The following is a 27508-nucleotide window of genomic DNA, read 5'->3' as shown; positions in this document are numbered from 1 at the left end:
ACTCATGACGAAACACGTCGGTTATTTTCTGAAATGAAACTTTTATGACGACAAATCGTAACTTTTAAGAACAAGACATTTAAGTGTAAATAATAATAATTTAAAAAAGGCATTAAAATATAAGTATTTAGCTTTGAAATGTGTCAATAGATAAACATTATTCTCAGGAGCTACGCTAGGTCGCTAACATGGATTGTAAAATAGCAAAAATAAATCATAAAAAATAAGATGAAATGTTGACAAACCTGACTTTCAACTAATTGTTTGTGACCTCAACATAGATAACATTTTATATAGAAGGATATTGAAAAAAATGGATCAAATCATCTTTTAAAATGAATTAAATACTAGATTATTACTGAGATAATAGTTAGCCTTCTTAGATATCCAATTAAAACTGGTGGTAAATGAGCAAAGAAGTGACGTAAAAGCAATAAAATAAATAAATAAAAAAGCTTTAATGCGTTCAGTCAAATCATTTCACTTAATTAGGAATAAATGCGAAACTTTCAAGAGAAATACAGAAGCTAACGTCGCTAAAGCTAATAAGCAAACATGGAGTAAACAAACAAAAATAAACATCAGGAAATATAAACAAACCTGAATAAATGTTCTATAATGTAGCAAAAATACGTCGTTTTTCTTTTTTGTTCAATAGAAATTTGCTTCAATCAAAAGTATATAATAAAAATAATTTGCTTAAATAAAAAACATTTTTAAACAAATAAAAGTTTTTAATCAAAAAACAAATTTTAAAAAAAAGGAGCTTCAAAGAAAATAATAATAAAAGTTGCTTATAAATCTATAAACACATAAAATAATACAGTAAATAATATTTTTTATGTTTTGGCCATTTTATGTCTTAATTATTCAAGTACATTTGAAACTATTTTCACTTTGAAATAAAACCCCAAAACTAAGCAGCTTTTCTTTTAGAAAAAACTTTTCAAAAATCCTAATAAAGAAACAAATGTACCTGAACTACAGAAGTTAAAACCTGCTGCAGGAATAAACGACAGTACTATAAAGTCTCCAGCAGGAGGCGCCAAATGAACGACAAGACTCGGCGAGTAACTTGAGTTTATTTCCAACAAGCAGATGATTTTTGCAGCTCGTTCAAAATAATCCTCTCGGTTCCTCCTCGAGAAAGACTGAACCATAAGTTCTGCTACATGTGAGGAATGTCTCTCCTGCTCGCCAACGTACGATGGAATGTTTGGGACCGAAGCGGAGCAACAGTTTTTACAGCGTTTCCATGCGGTTGCCGTGGCGACCGTGATAAGAGCTACGAGGCGAAGGCACTGCAGAGTCTCGACGACCGTTAATCGCTCGTTTACCTTAAGACGTTTCAAGAGAAGCTGAAATAAATACAGTAAAAGGAATGTTTTAAAAAAAAGAAAAGAAGGAATGAGTTGACGACGTCAGGAGGTCAAAGGTCAGGGCATGCCGCCCTCCCTGTCGGCCGAGAAGGACCGGACCAGCTCCTCCACCCAGCGCACCTCGGACGCCACCTGCTCGGCGAGCGCCTCGTAACGGTTCTCCAGGCGCCCGAACTTGCGCTTGAGCACGTTGGCGGACTGCATGGCGAGCCGCGCCTCCTCCTGGCTCTTCTTGCGCTGCGCCTGCGCTCGCTGCAGCTCCTGCCGGATGCCGCAGAGGTCGCTGGAGATGCTGTGGTTCTCCTCCTTGTACCAGCCCTCCTTCTCCTCGTAGATGGACAGCAGCGCCGCCACGTCCTCGCGGCACGAGCGCTGGTTGCGCTCCAGGTCCTTCAGGCCCTCCTCGGCCGCCGCGATCTCCTCCAGCACCTGCGAGAAGCGCTCGAAGTTGACGTAGGTGTTGTTGGGCGGCATGCTGGAGTGAGACTTGATGGTGTACTCCTTCAGACGCGTCGTCTTCAGGCGCCGGCGCTCCGGCTTGTGGTCGCGCTCCTCCGGCCGCACGTTCCTGCGCTTGATGACCTGCACCAGACATTTACCATTTACATATAAATACTTTAATTTAACACTTTATTTCATAATAATTAACTTTTTTTTTAACCAAAAATCATATATTAATTTATTATTAATTAATCATAATGTGGATAAATATTGACTTTCTTAAATTTACTCTCAGTTTATTTTTTAAAAGTATTTAAAAAATTTTTTTACAAATAATTTTACTTTCTTTTTGTTGTATTATTATTTATAGATTTTCTTGAAATTAAACTGTCATTTAAAATTAAAATTAAAATTAATTTTAAAACGTTTTTTTGATTGGAAGAGTTTATGTTTTTTACTTGTTTTTGACTGTTTTTTTTATTGAAGAAACTTTATATAAGTTTAAAATATTTATACTTTGATTCAACGCATTATTTCATAATAATTACTCTTTTTTTTACCTTAGAAATCATATATTAATTTATTATTAATTAATCATGATGTGGATAAATATTGACTTTTTTAATTTACTCACAGTTTATTTTTTAAAAGTATTTAAAGGTTTTTTTTACAAATAATTTTACTTTCTTTTTATTGTATTATTATTTATAGATTGTCTTGAAATTAGACTGCCATTTAAAATTAAAATTAAAAATTATTTAAAAAAGTTTTTTTTAATTGGAAGAGTTTATGTTTTTTAAGTTGTTTTTGACTGTTTTTTTTATTGAAGAAACTTTATATAAGTTTAAAATATTTATAATTTAATTCAACGCATTATTTCATAATAATAACTCCTTTTTTTACCTTAAAAATAACATATTAATTTATTATTAATTAATCATGATGTGGATAAATATTGACTTGTTTTAATTTACTCACAGTTTATTTTTTAAAAGTATTTAAAGGTTTTTTTTACAAATAATTTTACTTTCTTTTTATTGTATTATTATTTATAGATTGTCTTGAAATTAAAATGTCATTTAAAATTAAAATTAATTTTAAAACGTTTTTTTGATTGGAAGAGTTTGTTTTTTACTTGTTTTTGACTGTTTTTTTTATTGAAGAAACTTTATATAAGTTTAAAATATTTATACTTTGATTCAACGCATTATTTCATAATAATTACTCTTTTTTTTACCTTAGAAATCATATATTAATTTATTATTAATTAATCATAATGTGGATAAATATTGACTTTTTTAAATTAACTTTCAATTTATTTTTTAAATGTATTTAAAGGTAGTTTTTTTTACACGTAGTTATACTTTCTTATTATTGTATTATTATTTATAGATTGTCTTGAAATTAAACTGTCATTTAAAATAAAAAATTAAATTATTAAAAAAAAGTTTTTTTGATTGGAATAGTTTATGTTTTTCACTTGTTTTTGACTGTTTTTTTTATTGAAGAAACTTTATATTAGTCTAAAATATTTATACTTTAATTCATAATGTTATTTTATAATAATTACCTTTTTTTTACCTTAAAAATAACATATTCATTTATTATTAATTAATCATGATGTGGATAAATATTGACTTTTTTTAATTTAGTTTCAGTTTATTTTTTAAATGTATTTAAAGGTCGTTTTTTTTTACAAACAATTATACTTTCTTTTTATTGTATTATTTTGAATAATGAATGAATAGATTTTCTTGAAATTAAACTGTCCTTGAAAATAAAAATAAAAAACAATTAAAAAACGTTTTTTCATTGGAATAGTTTACATTTTTTACTTGTTTTGGACTGATTTTTTTTTTTATTAAAGAAACTTGATATTAGTTTAAAATATTTTGGTATATTTTTTGGATTGAAAAATAAAGAATACCTTCATGTACTTTAGAAAAATATTTCAAAAAATGTTTTTTTTCTTGGTTTTAATTTTTTTGTTATTGCATTGTTCAATTTGTTCGTCTACTAACAAATATTAGACTGAATATGTTCTTTATGTACAACAAGATCTTTTTTTAAATTCAATATTTAATATAAAAAATAAAAACAAATCACTTTTTAACTTTTATCGCATTAATATCAAATATCGCACTTATTTCCAATATTGTGCGGCCATAGTATTGATCATGATATTATATCCAAACACAGATGATGACAAAAATGAAGCCGACCTTGATCCACGGATGCTCCAGACTGTCTTGGATGGTCATCCTCTTCCTGCAGAAGAACAAACAACCGTCAGCGACAAGAATCTCACGACGAGAAACGAACACGCACTTCGGGTCTTTGACCAGCAGGCGGCGGATGAAGTCTTTGGCGAGCTCGCTGGTGTTGCTGAAGTATTCCTCGTCGAAGTCGTAGTTGACGCCCGAGATGTTGGTGAGCGTCTCCTGCTTGGTCTCGCCCAGGAACGGCGACGCTCCGGACAACCTGGCGTTGATAGAAGCGGACGTTTAGAGAAAAAACACGTGACCTTGACCTCGATCTGATGCTTCAACTCACAGGATGTAGGTGATGACGCCGATGCTCCTGCAGGAGAGAGTCAGTGTTTACGGTGGTTTTTATACATTTCAATCATTTATTTATTTATTTAATAAATAATCTTTGACAATTCATATGAAATGAAAATATTGAAATATTTTTCTAAATAATATTGTTTTTTTTACATTTTACAGTTTAATTTTCTAATTCCCATAATGCAATAACATTTTTTCTGAATTAAATGGTTTTTTTTAATTGGAGGCTAAACTCAATATAAAACCGTTATGGTGTCACCAGACAAAACCAACAGAGCCCCGAGCTACCGGATCAAACTTTCAGCCAATCACGTGACGAGAAGACGATCATGTGATGACATGATTTTTTTTTTTTATATTGAATTTAAAAGGCTACAAATACATATAAAAAATGGGATTGGGAACATTTATTTTTTTATTATTTTAATAAGAATATTAAACTCTATATGTCATTTTTCAATTTTGAAAATAATACATTTTTAAAATGTATGTATTCATTATTTATATAAATATAAGTCAATTTTTTAATTTTTAATAATTCATATGAAATGAAAAACATTTTTTTTAAATATATATTTTCAAAATTAATGTCGTTTCTTTACACATAGTTAGATTTGATTAATTCCAATCATTCAAAAATATTTTTTCTAAATTCCTATTTTTTAATTCATAGTCTTTTATCTTCAATCTAAAAATGTTGGTATAATAGCGTCACCAGACAAAACCAACAGAGCACCGAGCTACTGGATCTAACTTTCAGCCAATCATTTGACACACAGACGATCACATGACGATAACAATTTTTATATTGAATATTAAAGGCTAGAAATTAAAAAATATGGAATTTAGAATTTATTTTTTAAATTATTTTAATTAAATAATAAACTCTATTTTTGATTAAGAGAAGTTCAATTTTTTTTATTTAATTATTAAAAAAAGAAAATAAACATCATTTAAACAAAAAAAATGCTTAAAAAATAAACGTTAAGTTCAACAGTTTCAACTTTTAAAAACTGACAAACCAACATAGTTTGATGCTAAACACGAGAAGTGATCTCGCGCTAATGGCTACGTTGGATGATTTAGATGTTCAGAAGTCTCACCACATGTCGGCCTCCAGTCCCAGAGGCTCGTAGTTGACTATTTCTGGAGCTGCAGAGAGAAGCAGATGTTGGACCAGAACCACATGTGCAGATCCAGTGGAAAAGTCCCGCCTCTGCGGCGAAAACTCACCGACGAACTCCGGCGTTCCGAAAATGTTCTTGAACTCGTTTCCTGCTTTGATCTGGTGAGCGATGCCGAAGTCGATGAGCTTGATCCTGGGGTTGGGAACGTTCTTGTCCAGGAGCATGATGTTCTCCGGCTGCAGAGGAACATCTCAGCGTCAGTGTTGAAGAACAGATCCATTAAGTTAATTATGTGTAAAAAAAATAAACACTATTAACACATTAAAACCAGAATCTACTTCCTGTTGGTAAATGTTTTACTATTTGTCGGATAATAAAACACATTTAGTGCAGAGAAGCTCTGTAGTCAGAAGTAATACTACTATCATCAGGGGGTAATACTACAAATCATTAGGGGGTAATACTACAAATAATCAGGGGGTAATACTACAAATCATCAGGGGGTAATACTACAAATAATCAGGGGGTAATACTACAAATCATCAGGGGGTAATACTACAAATCATCAGGGGGTAATACTACAAATCATTAGGGGGTAATACTACAAATATTCAGGGGTTAACACTACAAATAATCAGAGAGTAATACTACCAATCATCAGGGGTTAATACTACAAATCATCAGAGAGTAATACTACAAATCATCAGGGAGAAATACAACAAATCAACAGAGAGTAATACTACAAATCATCAAGCAGTAATACTCTAAATCATTCGAGAGTAATACTACCAATCATCAGGGGGTAATACTACAAATCATCACAGAGTAAAACTACAAATAATCACGCAGTAATACTACAAATCACCACACAGTAGCACTACAAATCATCAAGCAGTAATACTCTAAATCATTCGAGAGTAATACTACCAATCATCAGGGGGTAATACTACAAATCATCACAGAGTAAAACTACAAATAATCACGCAGTAATACTACAAATCACCACACAGTAGCACTACAAATCATCAAGCAGTAATACTCTAAATCATTCGAGAGTAATACTACCAATCATCAGGGGGTAATACTACAAATCATCACAGAGTAAAACTACAAATAATCACGCAGTAATACTACAAATCACCACACAGTAGCACTACAAATCATCAGAGAGTAATACTACAAATCATCGCTGAGTAATAATTCTAATCATCACGGAGTAATATTACAAGTTTTGCAGAGTAATACTACAAATTCTCATGAAGTACTATATGGAGCCTCAGTGAGTAATATTATGAATGCTCACATACACTAGTAATACTACAGAGCTGCTTATGAGTATTATGCAGTAAACATTTAGTTCTATCCGTGACTTGAACAGCTCAAAGATTTTGGCTCCATCTATGATTGGCTTTGACAGCTGGTCACCACGGCAACCCTCACCTTCAGGTCGAAGTGCGCGATGCGTTTGGAGTGCAGGTAATGGACCCCGTCCAGGATCTGCTTGAGGAACTGCGTGGCCTCCTCCTCGCTGAGGGACTCCTTCTCGGCCAGGAAGTCGAAGAGCTCTCCTCCCGACACCAGCTCCAGGATGAGGATCACGTCCGTCTTGTTCTCGAAGATGTCGTGCAGCGTGATGATGTTGCTGTGCTGGATCTCGCGCAGGATGTTGACCTCGCGCTCGATCTCCTCGCGGCTCACGCCGCGGCGGCTGGACGACAGGCGGCGCTTCTTGATGAACTTGCCGGCGTATTCTGAGCCCGAGCTCTTCTCGCGGCACTTGCGGACGATGGCGAACTGACCACTGCGAGGAGAAGATACGACATGTTGAAGCTCGTGTCGCTCGCACTCCATTAGTCGGGTCTGGAACAGTTGCTGTGTCTCAAATCTCATACTTCTCTTAGTATACTAGAAGTTAGTGTGCATCAGGATAGTGTACGTACTAACTAGTAACTAATCCTCCACAGATAGTATGTCTCAAATCACATACTTATCTTAGTATACTAGAAGGTAGTATGCGTCAGGATAGTGTACGTACTAACTAGTAACTAATCCTCCACAGATAGTATGTCTCAAATCAAACGCTTCTCTTAGTATACTAGAAGTTAGTATGCGTCAGGATAGTGTACATACTAACTAGTAACTAATCCTCCACAAATAGTATTTCTCAAATCAAACACTTCTCTTAGTATACTAGAAGTTAGTATGCGTCAGGATAGTGTACGTACTAACTAGTAACTAATCCTCCACAGACAGTATGTCTCAAATCAAACGCTTCTCTTAGTATACTAGAAGTTAGTATGCGTCAGGATAGTGTACGTACTAACTAGTAACTAATCCTCCACAGACAGTATGTCTCAAATCAAACGCTTCTCTTAGTATACTAGAAGTTAGTATGCGTCAGGATAGTGTACATACTAACTAGTAACTAATCCTCCACAAATAGTATTTCTCAAATCAAACACTTCTCTTAGTATACTAGAAGTTAGTATGAATCATAGTGTACGTACTAACTAGTAACTAATTCTCCACAGATAGTATGTCTCAAACATACTTCTCTTAGTATACTAGAAGTTAGTATGCATCAGGATAGTGTACATACTAACCAGTAACCAATTCTCCACAGATAGTATGTCTCAAACATACTTCTCTTAGTATACTAGAAGTTAGTATGCATCAGGATAGTGTACATACTAACTAGTAACCAATTCTCCACAGATAGTATGTCTCAAACATACTTCTCTTAGTATACTAGAAGTTAGTATGCATCAGGATAGTGTACATACTAACCAGTAACCAATTATCCACAGATAGTATGTCTCAAACATACTTCTCTTAGTATACTAGAAGTTAGTGTGCATCAGGATAGTGTACGTACTAACTAGTAACTAATCCTCCACAGATAGTATGTCTCAAACATACTTCTCTTAGTATACTAGAAGTTAGTGTGCATCAGGATAGTGTACGTACTAACTAGTAACTAATCCTCCACAGATAGTATGTCTCAAATCGCATACTTCTCTTAGTATACTAGAAGTTAGTATGCATCAGGATAGTGTACGTACTAACTAGTAACTAATCCTCCACAGATAGTATTTCTCAAATCACATACTTCTCTTAGTATACTAGAAGTTAGTATGCGTCAGGATAGTGTACGTACTAACTAGTAACTTATCCTCCACAGATAGTATTTCTCAAATCAAACACTTCTCTTAGTATACTAGAAGTTAGTATGCGTCAGGATAGTGTACGTACTAACTAGTAACTAATCCTCCACAGATAGTATGTCTCAAATCAAACGCTTCTCTTAGTATACTAGAAGTTAGTATGCGTCAGGATAGTGTACATACTAACTAGTAACTAATCCTCCACAGATAGTATGTCTCAAATCAAACACTTCTCTTAGTACACTAGAAGTTAGTATGCATCAGGATAGTGTACGTACTAACTAGTAACTAATCCTCCACAGATAGTATGTCTCAAATCAAACACTTCTCTTAGTATACTAGAAGTTAGTATGCGTCAGGATAGTGTACGTACTAACTAGTAACTAATCCTCCACAGATAGTATGTCTCAAATCAAACACTTCTCTTAGTATACTAGAAGTTAGTATGCGTCAGGATAGTGTGCGTACTAACTAATAACCAATTCTCCACAGATAGTATGTCTTAAATCAAACACTTCTCTTAGTATACTAGAAGTTAGTATGCATCAGGATAGTGTACGTACTAACTAGTAACTAATCCTCCACAGATAGTATGTCTCAAATCGCATACTTCTCTTAGTATACTAGAAGTTAGTGTGCATCAGGATAGTGTACGTACTAACTAGTAACTAATCCTCCACAGATAGTATGTCTCAAATCAAACACTTCTCTTAGTATACTAGAAGTAAGTGTGCATCAGGATAGTGTACGTACTAACTAGTAACTAATCCTCCACAGATAGTATGTCTCAAATCAAACACTTCTCTTAGTATACTAGAAGTTAGTGTGCATCAGGATAGTGTACGTACTAACTAGTAACTAATCCTCCACAGATAGTATGTCTCAAATCAAACACTTCTCTTAGTATACTAGAAGTTAGTGTGCATCAGGATAGTGTACGTACTAACTAGTAACTTATTCTCCACAGATAGTATGTCTCAAATCTCATACTTCTCTTAGTAAACTAGAAGTTAGTGTGCATCAGGATAGTGTACATACTAACTAGTAACTTATTCTCCACAGATAGTATGTCTCAAACATACTTCTCTTAGTATACTAGAAGTTAGTGTGCATCAGGATAGTGTACGTACTAACTAGTAACTAATCCTCCACAGATAGTATGTCTCAAATCAAACACTTCTCTTAGTACACTAGAAGTTAGTATGCGTCAGGATAGTGTACGTACTAACTAGTAACTAATCCTCCACAGATAGTATGTCTCAAATCAAACACTTCTCTTAGTACACTAGAAGTTAGTGTGCATCAGGATAGTGTACGTACTAACTAGTAACTTATTCTCCACAGATAGTATGTCTCAAATCAAACACTTCTCTTAGTACACTAGAAGTTAGTGTGCATCAGGATAGTGTACGTACTAACTAGTAACTAATCCTCCACAGATAGTATGTCTCAAATCAAACACTTCTCTTAGTACACTAGAAGTTAGTGTGCATCAGGATAGTGTACGTACTAACTAGTAACTAATCCTCCACAGATAGTATGTCTCAAATCAAACACTTCTCTTAGTACACTAGAAGTTAGTGTGCATCAGGATAGTGTACGTACTAACTAGTAACTTATTCTCCACAGATAGTATGTCTCAAATCAAACACTTCTCTTAGTATACTAGAAGTTAGTATGCATCAGGATAGTGTACGTACTAACTAGTAACTTATTCTCCACAAATAGTATTTCTCAAATCAAACTCTGCTGCTACACACTAACAGGAAACGAAGCGACAGCTTCTTCTTCTACTACTATTTAACCATGATTTCAACCAGCTGTAGGAACACTATCGCCACCTGCTGGCAGCACGTTTTGCAAGTTTGGAAAAAGAAATAAAGAAAAATATGAGAATCGAAATATTCACGAGATATTTACTGCTGAAAATACACCTGTAAGTATATGAATATATATGCATTTATATATGAAGTAACTTCTGTTTAAAACGTCACTAAGATGGAGCCGTTTAGTGTAGAAAGTGTCCATCGATCCATACTCAGTTTTGTCGGTGTTTTAGTGACAATTTAGTGTGCATGGAGCACTACATTGGCGCACTAAGAATTGAGACGCACGTACACACTAAAAATACTAACTTTGAGTACGCTAGTATGTGGTTTGAGACACAGCAAGTCTCTCCTTCACCTCAGGACTGCAGACATTAGCATAAGTGCTGCCTCAGCTGCTCTAGTGTCGCCTCAGTGCAGAGGTTTGTGACGTCGCACTTTTGCTGCATCAGTGCATCAACATTTTTCATTACATTGTATGCATTACAAATATTTTTATAGTTTTTCCAGTTTATTGTAATTATCTTGACTAATTATTGTATTTATTATTTTTAATGTGTGTACTATACTATAGTCAAAAGTATGAAAAGTATCGATACTAAAATGTATTTAGATGAGATTATTATTTTATTATTTTCACCGTCATTGAAACACATTATTAGAGATGATAGAATGTTCTACATGTTTATTGTAAACACTACGCTGGTGTGGACAGTATTGAAGAGTATGATCGATATTAAGATTATTACATAGACATTATACCTTAATACAATAATATTAGATAATTTTGCTGCATAATCAGATTTTTACTCACCGATTAAATAAATATATATATATATATATATATATATATATATTAGTACAATGTGAAGGTTTAATCGCGGGGTTAAGGTGACCCCGAAAATAAATGTTTTTGCGGTATCCCTTGTGCCGTCTCTGGGTCAAGGTCAACGACCTCCCTGGCTCTCATAAATACATATGCAGTGGTGGAGGTAGTTGTATATGTAACATTAGTTTGTGACTCTTGACACGTCAAGACTCTCGTTTCAGTCGAGTTCACTCAACAAATAAACCTGTAAACGAGTGAAAATTAAACACAAACTGTATATGATTTATTTTCTACTGTTTTTATCTGTTCATGAATATGAAGCCAACATCAAACCAGTCCATTATATTACGAATACTCACAGAGTAATACTACGGATACCCTCGCGAAGTAATACTACGAATTTTCATGGTGTAGTAATACAAATTCTCATGGAGTCATACTATGGTGCTTCGCGGAGTAATACTACGAATCTTCACAGAGTAATACTACGAATCTTCACAGAGTAATAATACAAATTCTCATGGAGTCATACTATGGTGCTTCGCGGAGTAATACTACGAATCTTCACAGAGCAATACTATGAATCCTCACAGAGTAATACTACAAATCTTCAGAGAGTAATATTACGAATTCTCATGGAGTCGTACTACTGAGCCTCACCGAGTAATACTATGATTCTTCACAGAGTAATACTACCAATCCTCACGGAGTAATGATACGAATCCTCACATAGTAATACTATAGAGCTTCACAAAGTAATACTATGGAACCCTCGAGGAGTAATTTTACAAATATTCACGGAGTAATACCACAAATTCTTATGGAGTCGTTCTACAGAGCCTCACCAAGTAATACTACGAATCCTCACAGTGTAGTACTACGAATCCTCACGGAGTAATATTACGAATCCTCACGGAGTAATACTAAGAATACTCACGGAGTAATACTACGAATCCTCACGAAGTAATACTACGAATCCTCTTGGAGTAATAATATGAATCCTCACAGAGTAATACTATAGAGCTTCACCAAGTAATACTTCAGAGCCCTCGAGGAGTAATACTACAAAACTTCACAGGGTAATACTACATAACTTTACAGGGTAATACCACGAATGTTCACGGAGTAATACTCGGAATCCTCATGTCATTTTTAGAGGAGGAGTTTAAGATAATCTACTGAATGTTTCCACATAAACACTTGAAAGTATTTGTAACAGTATTTATAAACCGACCTGCCGAGCTCTTCTCCCATGTCATAGTAAAGTTCCACATCCTCTTGTCTGAATCCAGCCATGACTGGAGCGATGATGTCGTGTCTGGAACGAGAAAAGAAACAAATCACAGAACAATAACGAGGAGAACCTTGAAGATAAAAACTCTTTTGTTGGTGAAACTAGACTCAGTCTCAGTCTTAGTCTCAGTCTTAGTCTCACCTCCTTATTAGGTTTGAGTCAAAGTCACTTCTGCTCCAGACTTCAGAATGACGTCAGAGCTTCACATGCATACCAGACCCACTGACATCACCTCCTCACGCACACACACACACACACACACACGCGCACACGCGCACACACACACACACACACCAGGCTCTGTTAAAGGGACCGCGGTACGAGTGTAACCGGAGACGATATATCGATATATATATCGATCCTTTCAAAGTAAACTTTCCCTCGTTAAAATACTTTACATGGACGTGACGCACAAGAACACAAGTTTAAGGCGCGATAAAAACGTTGATTTAAAACAAGAAATGCATTTGTTATAAAATAGAATCGACGTGAAGCTACTTTTAAGATATAAATAAAAATAAAAGTAAAGCTACGAGGTTAGCTTAGCTGGTGAAAGTAGCCGGCTCGTCCGGATCATTGACAACCACGAAAAGACAACATTCACAGATTAAATCACACTAAAACTGTTTTATATATGACATATATGCTGTTAATTCAATAAAGTATTAGTAACTTACGGTGTTGCAGCTACAAAAGGCGCATTCCTCTCAATAATAACCCCTCGTCAATGGTCTGTGCGGTAATAGCAAACGCAGTACTTCCGCTATCTTTCTTCACAATAAAAGTAAGCGTAACTACATTAAGCGAATTCTATTTAAAGTATATATCCCCGGTGAGTTTAATCGTGATCCATATGTTCACTGACGATCGAGAATCCTGCTCTTCTCTCGATTGAACGAGATCAACCCACTTATAAATGTTTTTGTTTTATTTTGTAAAAAGAAACTTCCGGGTTTCGGCCCCAGACGAGTGACGATCGCAGGTAAGTATTTGAGGACCATATGGAATGACGTCATCGCGTGAGTGACTCAAGCTGCTGCGAACAAAACAATAACAAGAGGCAACACGAAGATGCCGAGAGTTTAGGTCCATGACGCGATATTTAAGGATGACGTAGAAACTTTATCCTAAACTTAACCTCGCGAACTTTACAGAAAAATCAAAAATCGGTAAAAAAAAAGAAAAAAAAAAGAAGATAATTCGTACTTTTTTTCGTTAAAAAGAGAAGCTTAACGTTCACAAAAATATTATTTCCGGTTCTACACACTAATATATCTTTATAAATATACTTTATTTATTTACTTTTTGCATTAACTCAGACCTGAAACTCATCGTTGAAGTTTCTTTTTGCAGAATTATTTCTTTTTTATTATAAATATTTAATGTTACTCTTAAAAACAGGTTTATTTTGGGGTCTTTATTCCAATCCTTTGCGATATAAATATTATTTAAATATTGTATTTAAAGTATCGAAAAAGTTTTATAAAAATTAAAATGATAAGTTTACAATGTTCTTAAATTGAGAATTATTTTCGTAAATTAAAAAATTAAACATATTTGGTCATTCAACTATTTAAATATGTTATAATGTTTAAAAATATTAAACGTAAAAAGAGTACGAGAAGATTTTTTTTTTCTTTTGATTGACAGCGGCACTAACCAATCGCGCCTATAGTTACCGTCCCTCTCAAACGTCAGCCAATCACAGCGGTTTCTGTGGCGAGTGGGCGTGTCCCGTCAGCAGCTGGACGCTGGCCGGTTGATGGGGAGACAACAGGAATCATGAGGCTCCCCGGAACATGTCTGGTGTCCACACTCTGGGCCTCGGTCCTCCTCCACCAGGCGAGTAGAACCTTCGACACGAACCCGCGAACCTTCATCCCGTCGCGGGTTCGTGTTCCTCGAGTCACTCCCGAGTGTTTCACCGAGTGCGAGCTAACATGCTACATGCGTGTTAGCTTGGAGATCAAACCGCGGGCCTGGAGAGAGAAAAACATCCCATAATGAGGAAATAAATCCATGACGGTTGAAAACATTAATTTATAAATAAATAGTTATTTTTTCCAGGAGCTGTAACTTCATAATCCCTGCAACAGTTTCTTTGTAGAATCATGTTGTAACAAATACTTTTAAGTCGTTTTTAAAAGAGTCACATTTCAGGAAAATAAAATAAACACAGATTATATATAAATAAAATATATCATATATTTAATTTTGAAATTTCTTATTATTTCATTTATTATGTAGAGTATTATTTTTTATTACATTGTATTACAAATATCATTTATTAGTTGTTGTTTTTTTCCCAGTTTATTATAATTATCTTGACTACTTCTTGTATTTATTATTTTTAATGTGTGTACTATAGCGTTGTCAAAAGTATGAAAAGTATCGATACTAAAATGTTGTATTTAGATGAGATTATTAATTTATTTTTTTCAAAAGTAACAATTATTTACGTCTCAACCTCAGACATGAAACTTGTTATCGTTGCAGTTTCTTAGTAGTATTTAACATGTGGTTCAGTACATTATATTTAATGTCGTAATGGAGGTTATTTTTGCATTTTTCTTGATGTTAAACGTCTTTTTGTAATCCTTGTGGTGTCGAAAATAGTTTTGAGTATCGCATATTTCGAAATATCGAGTATTGGTATGAAGTTGAAAATGTTAGTATCGCTACTGTCTTGGTGTTTTTACGTGTTTATCTTTCTTTTGTAAAATGATAATAATAATGTCTAAAGAATAAAAGTTTATCCATCAATACAGTTGAAAATGTAATATTTACCTTTTAACATTTATGAATGCATTTTTTATTAGGGTTGTCAAAGGATTGTAAAAAAAGTAATGATACTAATATGTTCAGATACTTATTCTAAGTATCGATAGAAATATATTTTATTTATTAAACTCAAACCTGAAACTTATCGCCAAAGCTACAGTTTCTTTTTATTTTCCATTATAAATATTTATTTTACTTGTTTCAACAGAAGTTATTTTTGTTTTGTTTTAATTTTTACTTAAAATATTTATTTTAAATTGAGTTTTTTTTACCAAACAAAAAATCCTGAATATTTTCCAAGTATCTGTATCGAGTTAAATAACTCAATATCTTGACAACCCATCCTTTAATGATGTCCATCATTAGTTAATGTTGCAGATAAAGTATTCTTAATAATACTTCTATAATGTTTATTGAATATTATGGTATTTTTTTTTGTGATACTGAATTGATTTATTTCTGGTGTTCGGGTGTTTCTTTCCAATCATTCTATTTTCTACCAATTCATCATGTATCTTTCAGTACATTTTGTATAAAAATGTATATATTTTTTAAATTTATTTGTTCATTTTTGTGTTGCAATCAAATTTTCGGCCACAAGATTGCAGCAGACATTACGTCCTTTGAAGTTAAATTAAGAATATTATCCAGTGAGATATCAGCTAGACTGAGTAAGGTAAGGTAAAACTTTATTGATCCCTCAGGACGAGAGGATACAGTGAGTGGATGTCCATCATTAGTTAATGTTACAGATAAAGTATTCAAAATAATACTTCTATAATGTTTATTTTAAAGTTAAAAAACATGTATAAAGTATTTCAGCATCACTGTAATCTTTGTCCTAATAGTGTTTCTTATAATCGAGGTTATATTTCTGGTCATCAACGTCCATCTATAATGTTGTCGAGAGTAACTTGTGTGGTATTATTAACCTCTGTTGTCATGGCGACAGGTGCTGGCCGAGTACGGCATGGCTCACTTCAGCGAGAAGGACCGAAGCAAAGGGAAGGATTACTGCATCTACTACAACTCTCAGTGGGCTCGACTGCCGCAGGACTTGAGCAAGGCGGTGAGACTCGAACCCTCGCTTGTTATCGCAGGTTCATAGTGAAAGTATTTTACTTTACGTCTCTTTGAAAAATGAAAATCCTCTGCAGCGTCTGATCGACAAACAAACTAGTTTTGGCCTTAATAGAAATAAAATAACATTTTTATTATATTTATTGATTAAACATCCTTTTTTAACATTTGAATTTTTAAATAGATTAATAGTGATGGACTCAATCACCCAGCAGGGGGCGGTAGCGTTCCAACACGCCCCGCTCGACACAAACTGGCAGCTCCTTCTGTACCAGTTTGATGAATCTTCAAAAGATTTCAGGGTCCAGATGGTTATTCAGTGATTGGTTTTATTGCAATTTTTTTCATTTATTCGTTGCAATTGTAACTTCCGGTCTCTAGATAAAGGATGAAATCTTTCGAGATCCCGGCGATGACTGAGGACGAGAGGATACAGTGGACTTCAGCTGCTTTTAAAGCTGATGTTTGGACATATTTTTTAAGTTTTATTGAATTAAACTAAAGAGAAAAATCACAAGTTGTCACTAAAAATTCAGTGTCTCCGTAAAAGAATGATGCAAGTGTATCAAAATGTATCGAATCGCCTCGTGAGATAAATATGTTGCTACATCCCTCGTTCAAAACAACACAAAAGTGAATAAAAAATCCCATAAAGGGCAATTTTTTGTTTTTCAGTACAGTCGATTATTTTTGGGATTTGTCTAACGTATTTTTTTGTTATTTTTTTTAATCTCTTTAATTGCATTTCCTTTAGTAAACATAAACTTATACATTTTTATTTCACTATATTTATTTTGTCTTCTAAAATGGCTTCATAAAGAGACCAAATTCCACAACTATAACAATTCATCATATGCTTCGTCCCAGCTCTCCAGGGTTGCATCTCACTGACTCACTTCAGTGTCGCTCTTTAAAACCTAAAAAATGTCAAACCGGACGAATCTTTGTGTCGTTAGAAGTGTCCCACTGACCACTGCGACTGACCTCTGACCTCCTCTAGTCCCGCCTCCCGCTCCACGACCTGACGGCGTCCGTCCTGTGTCTCCCGTCTGACGTCCCCGACGGCGGCTTCACCAACCAGATCCCGATGGTGATGCGAGGGAACTGCACCTTCTACGAGAAGGTCCGGCTGGCTCAGCTCAACGGAGCCAAGGGCCTGCTCATCGTCAGCAGAGACCGACTGGTCGGTCAGTTTCAAACCAACAAACACCCCCAGAGCTCTGACCTTTGACTCTCCCGCACAGGCGCCCCCTGCTGGCAACAGGTCTCAGTACGAGGAGATCGACATCCCTGTGGCTCTGTTCAGCTACGCGGACATGTTGGACGTCGGAGAGGTGAGCGAGCGACGACTGTGTATTACTCTAAAAGGCTCTGTAGTATTAGACCCGAAAGGCTCTGTAGTATTACTCCAAAAGGCTCTGTAGTATTACTCCAAAAGGCTCTGTAGTATTAGACCGAAAGGCTCTGTAGTATTACTCCAAAAGGCTCTGTAGTATTAGACCGAAAGGCTCTGTAGTATTACTCCAAAAGGCTCTGTAGTATTAGACCGAAAGGCTCTGTAGTATTAGACCGAAAGGCTCTGTAGTATTACTCCAAAAGGCTCTGTAGTATTAGACCGAAAGGCTCTGTAGTATTACTCCAAAAGGCTCTGTAGTATTAGACCGAAAGGCTCTGTAGAATTACTCTAAAAGGCTCTTTAGTATTAGACCGAAAGGCTCTGTAGTATTACTCTAAAAGGCTCTGTAGTATTAGACCGAAAGGCTCTGTAGTATTACTCTAAAAGGCTCTGTAGTATTAGACCGAAAGGCTCTGTAGAATTACTCTAAAAGGCTCTTTAGTATTGGACCGAAAGGCTCTGTAGTATTACTCTAAAAAGCTCTGTAGTATTACTCAAAAAGGCTCTGTAGTATTACTCTAAAAGGCTCTGTAGTATTACACGGAAAGGCTCTGTAGTATTACTCGAAGAGGCTCTGTTATATTACTCAGTAAAGCTTCGTATTATTACCCCAATGGAGCCTCCTTAGTATTACTACTAGAATATAGAGCTCAGTTAGGGGGCCTAAGAAAATACGGATACACTAAAAATAATATCCAATGAGATCCCGGCGATGACTGAGGACGAGAGGATGCAGTGAGTCCAGCAGCTTTTAAAGCTGTGCACTTTCATCTGGACTGTTTGTGACGCAGACGTACGGCGAAGGACGTCTGGTCGCCATGTACGCCCCGAACGAGCCGGTGGTGGACTACAACATGGTGATCATCTTCCTCATGGCGGTGGGAACCGTGGCCGTGGGCGGCTACTGGGCCGGCAGCAGAGACCGCAAGAAGTGAGTCGACCAGAAGCAGAAACTTGTTTGTGTGTAATTACTGCGTCATCGTGAAGAGTGAAGGTCACGGTTGTTTACTTGAGGTTCTCAGTGAGTCATTGGTCAGAACCACAGATGACATCACGCGTGACTCAGATCTGAGAGTAAATATGTTGTTATCTTAACGTCTTTATTCGTCAACATTCATCCAACATGTCTCGGTAGTTCGTAGTATTACTACAAGAGACTCCGTAGTATTTTGCAGAGTGGCTATGTAGTATTACTCTAAAAGGCTCTGTAGTATTACTCCGAAAGGCTCTGTAGTATTACTCCGAAAGGCTCTGTAGTATTACTCTGAAAGGCTCTGTAGTATTACTCAAAACAGGCTCTTTAGTATTACTCCAAAAGGCTCTGTAGTGTTACTCAAAAAAGGCTCTGTAGTATTACTCCGAAAGGCTCTGAGGTATTACTCCGAAAGGCTATTTAGTATTACTCTAAAACGCTCTGTAGTATTACTCCGAAAGGCTCTGTAGTATTACTCTAAAAGGCTCTGTAGTATTACTACTAGAGACTAGAGCTCAGTTAGGGGGTCTAAGAAAATACGGATTCACTAAAAGTAAGAATAATATCCAGTGAGATCCCGGAGATGACTGAGGACGAGAGGATACAGTGAGTCCAGCAGCTTTTGAAGTTGATGTTTGGACATATTTTGATTGGAAACAAATGAAAGCAGTTACGACTGAGGACGAGAGGATACAGTGAGTCCAGCAGCTTTTAAAGCTGATGTATGGACATATTTTGGTTTGAAAACAAATGAAAGCAGTTACGACTGAGGACGAGAGGATACAGTGAGTCCAGCATCTTTTAAAGCTGATGTATGGACATATTTTGGTTTGAAAACAAATGAAAGCAGTTACGACTGAGGACGAGAGGATACAGTGAGTCCAGCAGCTTTTAAAGCTGATGTTTGGACATATTTTGGTTTGAAAACAAATGAAAGTAGTTACGACTGAGGACGAGAGGATACAGTGAGTCCAGCAGCTTTTAAAGCTGATGTTTGGACATATTTTGGTTTGAAAACAAATGAAAGTAGTTACGACTGAGGACGAGGGGATACAGTGAGTCCAGCATCTTTTAAAGCTGATGTTTGGACATATTTTGGTTTGAAAACAAATGAAAGCAGTTACGACTGAGGACGAGAGGATACAGTGAGTCCAGCAGCTTTTAAAGCTGATGTTTGGACATATTTTGGTTTGAAAACAAATGAAAGCAGTTACGACTGAGGACGAGAGGATACAGTGACTCCAGCAGCTTTTAAAGCTGATGTTTGGACATATTTTGGTTTGAAAACAAATGAAAGCAGTTACGACTGAGGACGAGAGGATACAGTGACTCCAGCAGCTTTTAAAGCTGATGTTTGGACATATTTTGGTTTGAAAACAAATGAAAGCAGTTACGACTTCTTCAAGACTGGACAATACTACATATATCCTCTTTACTACACTATCACGATGTATCGTCAGACAATAATACTCTACAGTTGTCATGGAAACGAGGTGTCACGTGACGTTGCAGGCGCTACATGAAGCACAAGCGTGACGACGGGGCGGAGAAGCAGGACGAGGAGACGGTGGACGTGACGCCCATCATGATCTGCGTGTTCGTGGTCATGTGCTGCAGTATGCTGGTGCTGCTCTACTACTTCTACGACAGCCTGGGTGAGGTCCACGCTCGTCCAGCCGCCGCCGCCGCCTCTAACCTCGTGTCCTCGTGTCTCGCAGCGATCTGGGTCATCGGCATCTTCTGCCTCGCCTCCTCCGTCGGACTCTACAGCTGCTTGTGGCCGTTCGTGCGCAGGATCCCTCACTGCGGTTGCAGGTACGACTCCTGGACGGTTCCTCGACGTGTCCTTCATGTGGGCTGGTCTGACCCTGCAGGGTCCCGGAGAACAGGCTGCCGTACCTCAACAAGAGACCCGAGATCCGGACGCTGCTCCTGTCGGGCTTCTGCATCGGCGTCAGCGTCACCTGGATGTGGTTCAGGAACGAGGACCAGTGAGTTGAGTCCTCAGCGTCTGTCAACAAAAGGCTGGATCTGTCCTCCTCCCTCAGGTGGGCTTGGGCTCTCCAGGACACGCTGGGAATCGCCTTCTGCCTCTACATGCTGAAGACAGTCAGACTCCCCACGTTCAAGGTGACGCGTGGACTTCAGTCGTGTATCGTCGACACTCTTTCAATGTTCGTTTCTGGTCACAGGCCTGTACGTTACTGCTGTCGGTGCTCTTCATCTACGACGTCTTCTTCGTCTTCATCACTCCCTTCTTCACCAGGGCAAGTACACATGTCTACAGCTGGACTATTTAGTTTTATGTTAAGAATGTGTCAAAAACGAATATATTTACCAAACGACAATTATAAAATTCCTTCAAACTGAGATACTCTGTATTATTACTCTAAGAGACTCCGTAGTATTACTCTTGGATAATCCGTATTATTACTCTAAGAGACTCCATAGTATTACTCTTGGATAATCCGTATTATTACTCTAAGAGACTCCATAGTATTACTCTTGGATAATCCGTATTATTACTCTAAGAGACTCCATAGTATTACTCTTGGATAATCCGTATTATTACTCTAAGAGACTCCATAGTATTACTCTTGGATAATCCGTATTATTACTCTAAGAGACTCCGTAGTATTACTCTGAGAGACTCCGTATTATTACCCTAAAGGAGACTCCAAAGTATTACTTCAACAGGCTCAGTAGTATTACTCCAAAAGGCTCCTTATTATTACGCTGAGTGACTCTGTATTATCACTCTGAGATACTCTGTATTATCACTCTGAGAGACTCCGTAGTATTACTCTGAGAGACTCCGTAGTATTACTCTGAGATACTCCGTAGTATTACTCTGAGAGACTCCGTATTATTACCCTAAAGGAGACTCCAAAGTATTACTTCAACAGGCTCAGTAGTATTACTCCAAAAGGCTCCTTATTATTACGCTGAGAGGCTGCGTATTATTACTCTGAAAGGCTCCGTAGTATTACTCCGAGAGGCTGCGTAGTATTACCCTGAAAGGCCTGTAGTACTTGTGAAGTGGAATTGAAACTCAAGGCTGTCAGTGACGCAGTAGAACCAATTGTATCTTGTTATGGTAAAAATACTTGTGAGCAACGATGAAGTGATTAATACATGAAGTGTTTCCTTGAGTTTGACTCTCGCTCCAACAGTAACTTTAAAAACTCTCCAATCGTTCCTCAGAGCGGCGAGAGCATCATGGTGGAAGTGGCTGCAGGTCCTTCAGACTCGTCCACGCATGAGAAGGTGAAGAACAAACTCCTGGATCTCACGGGTCGTAATGATTGTCATGAACTCCTTGACTGCAGCTCCCCATGGTGCTCAAAGTTCCTCGGCTCAACTGGTCTCCTCAGGCCCTGTGCGACCGGCCCTTCTCCCTGCTGGGCTTCGGGGACGTCCTGGTTCCAGGTACAGGATCTGAAGGTGCTGAGAAGTACTTTGTGAACCCACTCGTGTGTTTCCTCCTCAGGCCTGCTGGTGGCGTACTGCCACAGGTTCGACATCTTGACCCAGTCGTCCAGGATCTACTTCGTGGCCTGTACGATCGGTAGGTTTCATCACGGGGTCTAATGCGGAGGAATATCAGTGACCTCACATTTATTTTGATTGAAATGTTGAACAACTTAAGACGAAGAAGATTCAGCTTAACTTCGACGTTACATGAACACGTTTTATGAGTATAAGTACTAGTTATTGTACTGCATTAACAGTTGTGTTTGAAAAGTTTGTGTATTTGTAGCTGTGTGTACATTAACTGCAAAAATAATAAATAGAAAATACTTTTTTTTTTGTTTTCAAGCATAATTTAATTAAATAATTTCAAATGCTAAAATGTAAAAAAAAAAAATATATATATATGCAGTATATATATTACATTATTAAATATAAAGCAAATTCAATATTAAAACGGTTTCATTTTTTTATTGGACAAAACAAAATTTTCATTTTTTTTCCACACATAGTTTAATATTCTTGTTCCAATAATTAAAAAATATTAATTCATATATAATTCAACGTTTTTGAAAGCGTTAGTTTTCAATTAAATATGATATAGTGCGTCTACATCGTCATGTGATCGTCTGTGTGTCGCATGATTGGCTGATTGGTTGTGTTACTATTATACTAACATTTTTAAAGACTACAAGTTATTAAACTCTTAATTTCAATTCTGTATTTGTATTATAAAATGGAAACTAATTCAACATTTCAATATAGAAATGAATATATTCTATTATTAAAAATTAAACGCTTAAATCTTACGATTAAACATTCGGGTGCAATGGCTCCCTCTAGTGTCTAACTCGTGTCTCTGCTGCAGCGTACGGCTGCGGTCTGCTGGTCACCTTCGTGGCTCTGGCCCTGATGCAGACGGGTCAGCCGGCGCTGCTGTACCTGGTCCCGTTCACGCTGCTCACCAGCCTGGCCGTCGCCCTGTGGCGCCGGGAGCTGCCGCAGTTCTGGAGCGGCAGTGGATTTGTGGTGAATACCAGTTTGATATGACGGAGAGATGACAGTAAATGACCAGAACGTAGTTGAAAACAAAAGTAACGTAGAAGATGCAGTTGAGTAACGTTTGAATTATTCTTCCTTCAGTCGCTTCTTTTTCTCGCTCTGGCATGAACACACAAGAGTAACACACACGAGTAACACAGACGAGTAATACACAAGAGTAACACACAAGAGTAAAACACAAGAGTAATACACAAGAGTAAAACACAAGAGTAATACACAAGAGTAACACACAAGAGTAAAACACAAGAGTAAAACACAAGAGTAATACAGACGAGTAATGCACAAGAGTAATACACAAGAGTAACACATGAGAGTAACACACAAGAGTAACACACGAGAGTAATACACAAGAGTAACACACAAGAGTAACACACAAGAGTAACACACAAGAGTAATACAGACGAGTAATGCACAAGAGTAATACACAAGAGTAACACATGAGAGTAACACACAAGAGTAACACACGAGAGTAATACACAAGAGTAACACACAAGAGTAACACACAAGAGTAAAACACAAGAGTAATACAGACGAGTAATGCACAAGAGTAATACACAAGAGTAAAACACAAGAGTAATACACAAGAGTAATACAGACGAGTAATGCACAAGAGTAATACACAAGAGTAAAACACAAGAGTAAAACACAAGAGTAAAACACACACTAGTAACACAGACCAGTAATACACAAGAGTAAAACACAAGAGTAATACAGACGAGTAATGCACAAGAGTAATACACAAGAGTAATACACAAGAGTAAAACACAAGAGTAATACACAAGAGTAATGCACAAGAGTAAAACACAAGAGTAAAACACAAGAGTAAAACACAAGAGTAATACACAAGAGTAATACACAAGAGTAACACACAAGAGTAACACACAAGAGTAAAACACAAGAGTAATACACAAGAGTAATACACAAGAGTAAAACACAAGAGTAATACACAAGAGTAATACAGACGAGTAATGCACAAGAGTAATACACAAGAGTAAAACACAAGAGTAAAACACAAGAGTAACACAGACGAGTAATACACAAGAGTAAAACACAAGAGTAATACAGACGAGTAATACAGACGAGTAATGCACAAGAGTAAAACACAAGAGTAATACACAAGAGTAAAACACAAGAGTAATACAGACGAGTAATGCACAAGAGTAAAACACAAGAGTAATACACAAGAGTAAAACACAAGAGTAATACAGACGAGTAATGCACAAGAGTAATACACAAGAGTAAAACACAAGAGTAATACACAAGAGTAATACAGACGAGTAATGCACAAGAGTAATACACAAGAGTAATACACAAGAGTAATACAGACGAGTAATACACAAGAGTAAAACACAAGAATAAAACACAAGAGTAAAACACAAGAGTAAAACACAAGAGTAATACACAAGAGTAATACACAAGAGTAATACAGACGAGTAATGCACAAGATTAACACACAAGAGTAACACACAAGAGTAATACAGACGAGTAATACACAAGAGTAATACAGACGAGTAATGCACAAGAGTAACACACAAGAGTAACACACAAGAGTAACACACAAGAGTAAAACACAAGAGTAATACAGACGAGTAATGCACAAGAGTAATACACAAGAGTAATACACAAGAGTAAAACACAAGAGTAAAACACAAGAGTAATACACAAGAGTAATGCACAAGAGTAAAACACAAGAGTAATACACAAGAGTAATACACAAGAGTAAAACACAAGAGTAATACACAAGAGTAATACACAAGAGTAAAACACAAGAGTAATACACAAGAGTAATGCACAAGAGTAAAACACAAGAGTAATACACAAGAGTAATACACAAGAGTAATACACAAGAGTAACACAGACGAGTAACACAAGAGTAATACAAGAGTAATACACAAGAGTAATACAGACGAGTAACACAAGAGTAATACACAAGGATTTGTGTTCACAACATTGAATTATTTACATTTAAAACGCTGGAATTTGTTCATTGAAATGTTTTTTTTAATCATTTAATTCAATATTTATTTGATTGAAAGGTTGATATTTGTTGTCATTTTTAAAATAATTTAATTAAAAAGAATATTTAGTTTTAAGCATAAAATTGTTTTAAAATGGTTTCATTTAATTTTCCTAATTGAAAGCTTGAATCTTTTTTATTGAATCGGTAAATTAAATAGTTTATACATTTTGTTGTTTTTTTGAACAAGTTAATGAAAAATGCTATGTTTTCAAAATAAATGAATCTTATAAAAGTATAATAAATTGTTTGTTTAAGTCATTAAATATTGTTCTTTAATGAATAAAAAACAGTTTGATATTATAATTCCAATCATTTAAACATTTTTTTAGTTAATCATGAAAGTTGGATCCAGTCGCTCGGTGCTCGATTGGTAGAGTCTTTATACCAACATTTATATAATGAATTTAAATTAATATTGTAATGCAAAAATATTTTTTCTAAATTCTGTATTTTCATTCAAACTGTGTTAAAAAATATCAATTAATGTAAAATATATTTAATAAAGAAAAAATCAACCTTTAAATACAGAAGTTATTGAATTAAATGTTTAAATAATCTAATAAAAATAAATCCAAGTTTCAACATTTAAAAAGTCAACTTCAATCCTGATGATGTCACTTCCTTTATGACCATATCAGTGAACGTCAGGAGTTCAATGTGCGGCTAAAGCTTGGTGGAGGTTTCGTGTCTGACCTTTGACCTCTGTCAGCTGATCTGAGGAGCTCCATTGTACCTCGACGTTAACCCCTCGTGTCCCGCAGCCGGCCCTCGCCCCCCTCGCCCTCACACACACCCCGGAGTCTCGGCCGGGACCAGAACCAGAACCGGAACCCGTCAGTCGGAGCGACGACCCGCCTCAGGAAACTCAGCAGCTGCAGCAGCTCGACTCTCGCTGACGGACTCCTGGTCGACGGATCATGAAGAGACACCTGCCAATCAAACTGTGCCGATTATTTAATGGACTTGTGACACGTATGTTTCAAACAATAAACACATCATTGTTACTTCGACTCGCTTCACATCTGGACACCGTAGCGTAGAAGATACTTTCACTGACGGTGACATGACCAGTAACGCTTGGCCGCCCAGTCGACCAATCACAGCTGTCGATCACTTTCGACACAGCGACTAGGGCTGCACGGTATTGGAAATAAGTGCGATATTCGATATTAATGCAACATTTCTTTCACCTAATAATGTAGCCGAATACTGTAGTTTAGGTCCATGGGTTTAAAGAAGGAAACGATATTTACCTTTCGTTTATTTCAACGCTTCTGTGTCGACATGATGGTAAAAAATATATCTCTTATAACGCTCAGTCTCGTTGGACTTGCATCGGTTTCCCACCAAACTGAGCGACATCAGAGAGGAGCCACCAGCGCGTCGCGATATCACCAAATCAATAATAAATCCACCTCCTTGTACACGCAAACATAACACTTTATAAATGACGCTAACAACTTAGCTCGTTAGCATACGGTGAAGACGCACACATAACACTTTATAAATGACGCTAACAACTTAGCTCGTTAGCATACGGTGAAGACGGACACATGACACTTTATAAATGACGCTAACAACTTAGCTCGTTAGCATACGGTGAAGACGGACACATGACACTTTATAAATGACGCTAACAACTTAGCTCGTTAGCATACGGTGAAGACGGACACGTGACACTTTATAAATGACGCTAACAACTTAGCTCGTTAGCATACGGTGAAGACGGACACGTGACACTTTATAAATGACGCTAACAACTTAGCTCGTTAGCATACGGTGAAGACGGACACGTGACACTTTATAAATGACGCTAACAACTTAGCTCGTTAGCATACGGTGAAGACGGACACGTGACACTTTATAAATGACGCTAACAACTTAGCTCGTTAGCATACGGTGAAGACGCACACATGACACTTTATAAATGACGCTAACAACTTAGCTCGTTAGCATACGGTGAAGACGGACACATGACACTTTATAAATGACGCTAACAACTTAGCTCGTTAGCATACGGTGAAGACGGACACATGACACTTTATAAATGACGCTAACAACTTAGCTCGTTAGCATACGGTGAAGACGGACACATGAC

The 27508-nt window shown here is 36.5% G+C and overlaps 2 protein-coding genes across 3 annotated transcripts; one reads left to right on the top strand and one right to left on the bottom strand.

Moving 5' to 3' along the window:
* Positions 1-1065: 1065 nt before the first annotated feature.
* dapk3 (death-associated protein kinase 3) lies at positions 1066-13391 on the bottom strand. Its single transcript, XM_087811422.1, has 9 exons — positions 13305-13391; positions 12568-12651; positions 6955-7315; positions 5621-5750; positions 5491-5539; positions 4374-4400; positions 4149-4301; positions 4043-4088; positions 1066-1961 (listed from the first exon to the last, which is right to left on the bottom strand). Exons 2-9 carry the CDS (start codon positions 12627-12629, stop codon positions 1437-1439), a joined length of 1353 nt encoding a protein of 450 aa, XP_087667548.1. The 5' UTR covers positions 12630-12651; positions 13305-13391; the 3' UTR covers positions 1066-1436.
* Positions 13392-14372: 981 nt separating this feature from the next.
* Positions 14373-26414, top strand: sppl2b (signal peptide peptidase like 2B). Of its 2 annotated transcripts, none has more exons than XR_015713569.1 (15): positions 14373-14469; positions 16361-16477; positions 17489-17671; positions 17733-17822; positions 18676-18815; positions 20370-20512; positions 20576-20672; positions 20732-20848; positions 20906-20987; positions 21050-21124; positions 22062-22124; positions 22187-22286; positions 22348-22425; positions 23197-23439; positions 26172-26414. XR_015713569.1 is itself a non-coding variant. In XM_087811635.1 (15 exons), the coding sequence occupies exons 1-15, from the start codon at positions 14410-14412 to the stop codon at positions 26304-26306; spliced, it is 1641 nt and encodes a 546-aa protein (XP_087667761.1). In that variant the 5' UTR covers positions 14373-14409; the 3' UTR covers positions 26307-26414. The 2 variants fall into 2 exon arrangements, 1 of the variants encoding a protein (XP_087667761.1); XM_087811635.1 differs by having other exon boundaries at positions 23197-23357.
* Positions 26415-27508: the final 1094 nt, after the last annotated feature.

Source organism: Callionymus lyra, chromosome 16 (assembly GCF_982586985.1).
Source record: "Callionymus lyra chromosome 16, fCalLyr1.hap1.1, whole genome shotgun sequence".
Lineage (NCBI taxonomy): Eukaryota > Metazoa > Chordata > Actinopteri > Syngnathiformes > Callionymidae > Callionymus > Callionymus lyra.
This window is presented reverse-complemented; position numbering and strand designations above follow the sequence as displayed.